Below are 8,479 nucleotides of genomic sequence, written 5' to 3' on the forward strand. Positions count from 1 at the left end.
GGCGGCGGAACTCAAGACGTCGTCGGCTGCGAGGACGCCGACCGCTGCCATCTTGTCTCCGTTTGGCTCGTCCTTCTTAAGTTCCGCGGCAAACGGTCTCACTCAAAGCGTAAGTGGAGCGATGCGTGTCAGCGAGAGGTTCACCACTTACTGAGCAAGCAGAACGTGTGGAGGATAATGAAGTGCTCCCCCGACCCCGCTGTCCGTCAGAAGAGGAGAGCCCACTTACCGGGGGGGCCGCGGTGGAGAGGGCCCGCACACACACGCACACGCACACACACACACACACACAGACACGCACACGGAGAACAAGTTCATAATGTCACATTTGCATTTCTCTTTCCCCCCGTTTGTGGAAGGATAGAGACAGAAAAAGTGAGGCAGGCGACGGTATTAAAAAGACATACATTTAAGTGTTTATTCCAAAGTCATGTCAGTAGTGAATTGGGAACAGTTTTTGCCTCTATGAAAATCCAATGCTCTGAAAAAGGGGACGCGGCCGGGAACAAGGCGTCGCGGCGACCGAGAACAAGGCGTCGCGGCGACCGAGAACAAGGCGTCGCGGCGACCGAGAACAAGGCGTCGCGGCCCCCCGGGGAGACGCCAGGGTACGTGGTCTCCGGGAAAAAAACTCATCACCAGTGAAGTCTATGAAAGGAGCGAGTGTGAAAGCACTCTCTAGTGTCCGCGTCAAAACCTACAGGCCCTTCTTATGGTGTTAAAAATCAATGCCAGTTCATATATCAAGAAAATGCAAAAAAAAAAAAAAAAAAATACAGGATAAAATCCACATACAAAAAACAAAACGGAAATAAAATAAAATCATATATACACACCTGTACAATTTAGGAATATGGGTTCGACTGAGCCGTCAGCTCCGGGGTTTAAAAGAGTAATGGTCCGTTTTGGGGAAAGCTATTCAAGCAAGTGCACGTCTAAACACAACAACGCCGCAATAAAGTGTTGCATTGTGGGCCATCGACACTCCTGCCCTGTCCTGTCCTGTCTGTCGGTTTCCGTTAGTAGACTGCCATCACGTCACACTTAAGAGCAAAAGTAACCTTATTTGTTAATGCACGTGGTGATAATAATAATAGTGGGCCCGCATGAGGTATTGAACGTGTCAAATGGGGAGAGGGACACAGGAATGCATGGGTTCAAAAAGAGAGAGAGACGGAAACATGAACTACACGAGAAATGGCACGAGCACTTAGTGTCGTTGTTGTTGTCGCAGTGTGTGTGTGTGTGTGTGTGTGTGTGTGTGTGTGTGTGTGTGACATAGCGGTACTATTTAGGGTAATGGGAGATGTTTAGTGTAAAGTGTGTGTGAGGGGAATTATAGTTAGTGTGTGTGAGAAGTATTATGGGTAGGTTAGGGTAGGGTGTGTGTGTGTGTGTGTGTGTGTGTGTGAGGGTTATTATGGGTAGTTTAGGGTAATGTGTCCTACAGTGTGTGTGTGTGAGCAGTATTATGGGTAGTTTAGGGTAATGTGTCCTACAGTGTGTGTGTGTGTGTGTGTGTGTGTGTGAGCAGTATTATGGGTAGTTTAGGGTAATGTGTCCTACAGTGTGTGTGTGTGTGAGGGTTATTATGGGTAGTTTAGGGTAATGTGTCCTACAGTGTGTGTGTGTGTGTGTGTGTGTGTGTGAGCAGTATTATGGGTAGTTTAGGGTAGTGTGTGTGTGTGTGTGTGTGTGTGAGGGGTATTACGGGTACACCAGGGTAGTGTGTCCTGTGTGGTGTCTTGGGGAGCGCTCGTTTCATTGCACTATTCCAGAGTCGATGGACGCTTGCTTCCGGGTGGTCTTCGGGGGCGGGGGGGGCGGGGTCTTGCTGGGCAGAGGAGGGGGCGTGTCCTGTCCCGACACAAAATGGAGGACAAATGTTTGGTTACGGCGTCACAGAACGGTGTAGTAGTTAGTAGTTAGTAGTTAGTAGTGTAGTAGTTACCAGGTCAGGTCAGCGCTGTGTAACGAGCAATGTAACCGGTCGCGCTACTGTGGCAACCAGCTGATACCCGCAGCGACCAACCGTGCTACCGTGGCAACCAGCTGATACCATGGCAACCGGCCGCGCTACTGTGGCAAACCGTGCGACACAGTGGCAACCGCAGTCTCCTGCGTGCGTGTGTGCATCTGTGTCTGTGTGTGTGCGTGTGTGTGTGCATGTGTGTGTGTGTGTGTGCATGTGTGTGTGTCTGTGTGCGTGCGTGTGTGCGTGTGTGCGTGCGTGCGTGTGTGCATCTGCGTCTGTGTGTGTGCGTGTGTGTGTGTGTGTCTGTGTGCGTGCGTGCGTGCGGGACCCCCTACCCTGTGGTGGTGCGGCGGCGGGGGCGGGGGCGTCTGGGGGGTGGAGGGGTGGAGGACCCCCTCGTGGTTCTCCATCACGTTGCCGTAGTCCCCGGTGCAGACCTTCAGCGGCAGCGGGGGCGGGGTCTCCCCGGTGCCGTTCAGGTCCAGGTCTGTGGCGGGGGGGGGGGGGGGGGGGGGGGAGGGGGAGGGAGGGGGGTGAGGTTAAGGCCTCGTTACACGGCGGTCCGCTAGTCTCGCTCGTCAAGACTTTAGATTCTTATCGCTTCTTATCTGAAGTCTGGCGGTGGATGAGCTCACACGGTGTGAAAGGGGGCGTTTCATTTATTTCGTTTATATTTATTATTCATTTGTTTGTTTCGACCAATCGTGCAGCAGCAGGCGGGGACCAGGGCCGGTGAGCGTGTTATTGGCTAACCGTGAACACAAACTTGGCCCGGAGTAGTGGACTGTGAAATAGTCTCTGTAAGGGGTTTACGACAACACCGTGACAACACACCGTGACTGTAGAAAAACACTTAATTAAAATCGGTGTCTTAGGTCCGCAACTCACACCGGGTCGTCTGTACCGTTGCCCGAGTTTGACCCCTAAAGTCTAGATCGTTTGGCTAGTGTGAGCACGCCATCCGTACTCAAGGTCAGTTTCAACTCCGTGGCCTCAGTTCACTTGGGAGAGGTGTGCTCAGGCCACGCTACAGACCGCTAATGAGCCGATACACGCGCACACACGCACGGATACGCAACCGATATGTACAAGAGGCACACCGTACTCAGGTCCAGGTGAGATCGCCTAGTGTGAGCACAGGCCAGCGGCACAGGGGGGGGGGGGGGGGGGATTTCGTACTGGGGTACGGTACAGGGACACTTTGCCTAGTGTGAGTGTGTCCTAAAAGCTTCAGCCAGTATTTTCCTCTTTGGTAAAACCACTCTCTAACGACACAGGAAACAAGGCGTGCCTCCGCCATTTTGAGTTCCTGGTGTCTGTCACCCCCCCCCCCCCCGAAGCTCTGCTGGAGCTCTGCACAGGAGGACGGACAGACGGACCCCCCCCCACTAAATGGGCCACGCTGCTGCCCATTACTAAGAGGGGTATTTCCCCCCGCGGGGAAATCAAGTTGTTCTGGACTCTAACTCTCTCATCTGAGTTCACCTGGTCGCACACACACACACACACACACACACACACACACACACACACACACACACACACACACACACACACACACACACACACACACACACACACACACACACACACACACACACACACACACAGAGTGGGAGACAGACTGGTAGACAGACAGAGACAAATGAACAGAGAAACTAAAAAGAGACTAAAAGAGAAACTAAAAGAGAAACTAAGAGAGAGCAAGAACAGACAAGACAGACACAGAGAGAGAGAGAGAGAGAGAGAGAGAGAGAGACAGAGTTAGAGAGAGAGACAGAGAGAGACACAGAGAGAGACACAAAGAGTTAGAGAGAGTTAGAGAGAGACACAGAGAGAGTTAGAGAGAGAGAGAGACACACAGAGAGAGAGTTAGAGAGAGACACAGAGAGAGAGTTAGAGAGAGAGAGAGACACACAGAGAGAGTTAGAGAGAGACACAGAGAGAGAGTTAGAGAGAGAGAGAGACACACAGAGAGAGAGTTAGAGAGAGACACAGAGAGAGAGTTAGAGAGAGACACAGAGAGAGAGTTAGAGAGAGCGAGAGAGACACACAGAGAGAGAGTTAGAGTGAGAAAAATAGAGTCGAGGAAGGACAAGAGAGACACAGAGAGAGAGAGAGAGAGAGAGAGAGCGAGAGAGGGGTAGAGAGAGGTAGAGAGAGAGAGGTAGAGAGCGGTGGAGGGCCTTACTGGAGCCAGTGAGCAGGCTGAAGGAGAGCTTGCTCCGGGGGGTGATGGGCGGGGGTCCGCTGGCGGAGGAGGTGGAGGAGGAGGAGGAGGTGGAGGAGGAGGAGGGCCCCGGGGAGACAGACAGGCGGCGCTCTCCTCCTATCAGGTTGAGGACCTGACTCTTTGGTCGCTGCGGTCTCAGCGGGCTGATCTGGAGACAGACAGACAGACAGACGGGTGAGGAGACAGAGAGACAGACAGACAGACGGGTGAGGAGACAGAGAGACAGACAGACGGGTGAGGAGACAGACAGACAGACAGACAGACAGACGGGTGAGGAGACAGAGAGACAGACAGACAGACAGACGGGTGAGGAGACAGAGAGACAGACAGACGGGTGGGTGAGGAGGCAGACAGACAGACAGACAGACGGGTGAGGAGACAGAGAGACAGACGGGTGAGGAGACAGAGAGACAGACAGACAGAGGGGTGAGGAGACAGAGAGACAGACAGACGGGTGAGGAAACAGAGAGACAGACAGACGGGTGAGGAAACAGAGAGACAGACAGACGGGTGAGGAAACAGAGAGACAGACAGACGGGTGAGGAGACAGAGAGCGACACCAGGCGAGCCCGATGCGTACGTCCGTGTGTCCTGAACGTCACCGTGCACCCTGTCCAAACCAACACCCCCCCCCCCCCCGCCCCCACACACGCACAATACAACAATAGACTATTTATTCTTTATTCTTTATTTCAAGGACAGCCCCTTGAGATGTACCATCTCATTTTCGAGGGGGTCCTTACAAATGATGACCAACAATACAAAGATAGTAAAGAGTAAGTACTAAACATAAGTACTAACATTTAGATACACATTTTTTTAATGTAATTGCACTGCATCTTTGCACTGCACCGCATTTCATCGCACTGGAATCGACCGTGGCTGGTACCACCAGCACCACGCCGTCACTTTACACTTCTGATACCTGCTTTTACAGATTTGCACATATTTTTATTTTTACTTCGGTCGATTTACTTTATGTTGTATTTTGGCGCTGCTGTGTTGCTGTTGAGGAACCAAGCAAAAATGATTTTACTCTTGTAGACCGACAGAAGGAGAGACAGTCAGAGACACCAGACAGACAGATGGACCAATAGACAGAAGGAGAGACAGTCAGAGACACCAGACAGACAGATGGACCAATAGACAGAAGGAGAGACAGTCAGAGACACCAGACAGACAGATGGACCAATAGACAGAAGGAGAGACAGTCAGAGACACCAGACAGACAGATGAGCAGACAGACAGAAGCAGAGACAGTCAGAGACACCAGACAGACAGATGGACCAATAGACAGAAGGAGAGACAGTCAGAGACACCAGACAGACAGGTGAACCAATAGACGGAAGGAGAGACAGTCAGAGACACCAGACAGACAGGTGAGCAGACAGACAGAAGCAGAGACAGTCAGAGACACCAGACAGACAGATGAGCAGACAGACAGAAGCAGAGACAGTCAGAGACACCAGACAGACAGGTGAGCAGACAGACAGAAGCAGAGACAACAAGGTTGAGAGACAGACCTGCAGAGCATGCGTGCACCAGTAGGAGTCATACAAACAAGCACCAGGGATCTATACAATAACATCAAACCACCGCTGGCCATATGGAATATAACAACATATTTGCCAGATCAATGTTCAATCATTTTAAAAAAAAAGAGAGAAATTGCTTTCACATCTTCTTTGGGATTCCTATCTGTACATCCATAATCATATTAGCGCTATCTGTATTCCAAGGGGAGATTCTATTTAGATAAGCCCACTTGTCGCCTGGCCTAGTCCAACTTGTGCTTTGGAATAATTGTTTGCATGCAAGGCTGCCCTGCTCCTCATCACGAGCGGGGATCTGAATATTCAGAACCCGTCTGTGCTCAGGGACTGGGCTCCACGCCGTACAGTAACACAGACTCCGGCGCAGTAACACTAGCTCCATCGCCCATGGGGAGTGGATGGGAATTACATTACAAGGAATACGACACCGCTCCATTGGGGCCTCCGGGCAGGGCTGTACCGGTATGGACAAAAATTCATATCACGGTATGATTTGAGGTATAGACGGTAACGGTGTTATATCACGGGATGTTAATTTTACATTCTAATTTCGATATAAATGCTTCTGAAGGGGTAAAATACTGGTTAGGCAGCTATTACCGTATTTTTGTATTACTAGGAAATAGTTCACATAGTACAGATGTATTTTAAGAACATTTATTGTGCAAAACTGCAATAGAAAAAAATGCTAAATCTTTTCTTTTTTTTTTAAGTTACTTCGAGTATGGATAGTATGGATTTCTTTCTCCACTTGGTCCCGGACCTTATAGTTTTGGCATCTCAATTTGGCTGCAGTGTGTGCGGGCAGCAGGTAACGCGTACCTGCGAGTGTTTTGACCATCTCTTTAAAGCCCTTTCTATCGAAATTTTGAAAGGGAACCATGTCCTTACACAGGTAAACAGTGACGGCGTTTGTTATCTCGTTCCACCGCTGGCTTTTTTTTGTCGTAAGGACCGGCTTTGGAAAATGCCTGCGGAAGCGACGTCTGAGATGCAGAGACAGCTTCACGCTACCAGCGTCTGTCTCGTACAAAATCCATACCGTAGTGCAAATTCACACCGGTGTACTTTCTATACCGTACACCCCTACCCCCGGGTCTATGTTCTGGATATGTAAAATGGATGTGTAAACTGGATGTGTAAACTTGAGGGCCATGTAAACTGGATGTGTAAAGTTGATGTGTAAACTGGATGTGTAAAGTGGATGTGTAAACTGGATGTGTAAAGTGGATGTGTAAAGTGGATGTGTCCCCCTCAACAACCCCAAAAAGGGAGGGAAAACAAGCGAGAAGGGGGGGGGGGAAGAGAAACAATGAAACGCGAAAAAAGAGGAGGCGAGGAGGAGGAGGAGGTGGAGGAGGAGCAGAAGGACACGTCCCCAGGAGAAGGGGAGGTAGGAGGAGTGGAGGAGGGAGGAGGTGGGGAAATAGGAGAAAACCATAGATGGAGGGGGGGAGAACAGAAACGATGAAACCCAAAAAAAAGAGGAGAAGAAAATGGAGGAGGAGGTGGAGGAGGAGGAGGAGGAGGAGGAGGAGCAGCAGGAGGAGCAGGGGTCCCCACCGTCTCGGACAGGATGACGGCCTCGGGGGCCGGCGTGCCGGGCTCGGCGGTCTTCAGCTCCTTGTCGAAGGCCTCCTGGTGCCGGCTGTTGCGCTTCTCCTTCTTGCGCTCCTTGCGCTCGCGCTCCGTCTCGTCGCGGTCCAGCTTGTCCTGGGACTTGGTGTGGAGCTTCTTGGGGAGCAGCGGCTCCAGAGCGAAGCTGGACAGCAGTCAGGTGGGAGAGAGGAGAGAGGTGGGGGGGGGACGGGACGGGGGGGTCAGGAGTGGGCGTTGCTCACGGCCGTGGTCGCTGACGAGGAGTCATCACGAGGTACACGGTCCTCGTTTATATATAAAACGCTTCACAGTGTTGACTGACATTCACCCGTTCGTGCACACATTCATTCACACACCGACGGAGCCCGTCGGTTACCCGTCGGAGCCCGGTCTGGAGGGGGAGGGGGAGGAGGAGGAGGAGGAGGAGGGGGGGGGGAGGAGGGGGAGGAGGCGGGGCTTACCCGTCGGAGCCCGGTCTGGAGGGGGAGTTGTCGGAGGAGAGGGAGGTGAGGGAGGCGGAGGACAGCGGCCGCTGGGCGGAGGGCATGGTGAAGGAGCGCACCATGGAGCGGGGCCGCGTGCCACGCCGCTCGTCCATCGCAGGCTGGGAGAGAGAGAGACACACACACACACACACACACACACACAGACAGAGAGACACACACACACACACACACACACAGAGAGACACACACACACACACAGACACACACACACAGACAGAGACACACACACAAAGACAGAGACACACACACAGACACACACACACACACAAAGACAGACAGAGACACACACACACACACACAAAGACAGACAGAGACACACACACAAACACACAGACAGACACACACACACACACAGATACACACACACACACACACACACACACACACACACACACACACACACACACAGACAGAGACACAAACACACAGACACACACACAGACACACACACGTTTTAAAACAGTGTTTCAAAACGCCATCTCATCTCGGGAGATAAAGTGACACATGCCACGACTTTAATCAAACCGCCTGAAGATAAGCAGCAGTAATTAACATCAGCAGCAGCGGCTCAGCGCGTGACCCCAGCGGCTAGCTCTACCCCCTCCACACCGAC

The 8,479-nt window shown here is 51.9% G+C and overlaps 1 protein-coding gene across 1 annotated transcript; it reads right to left on the reverse strand.

Moving 5' to 3' along the window:
* Positions 1-438: 438 nt before the first annotated feature.
* On the reverse strand, positions 439-7,959 carry LOC311373081 (dedicator of cytokinesis protein 1-like). The gene is made up of 5 exons (XM_084489930.1): positions 7,822-7,959; positions 7,325-7,523; positions 4,167-4,356; positions 2,311-2,462; positions 439-1,857 (listed from the first exon to the last, which is right to left on the reverse strand). The coding sequence occupies exons 1-5, from the start codon at positions 7,956-7,958 to the stop codon at positions 1,762-1,764; spliced, it is 774 nt and encodes a 257-aa protein (XP_084346056.1). The 5' UTR covers position 7,959; the 3' UTR covers positions 439-1,761.
* Between the last annotated feature and the right edge of the window lie 520 nt (positions 7,960-8,479).

The sequence above is a fragment of the Micromesistius poutassou genome (assembly GCF_964030765.1).
Source record: "Micromesistius poutassou genome assembly, contig: SCAFFOLD_1006, whole genome shotgun sequence".
Taxonomy (NCBI): Eukaryota; Metazoa; Chordata; class Actinopteri; order Gadiformes; family Gadidae; genus Micromesistius; species Micromesistius poutassou.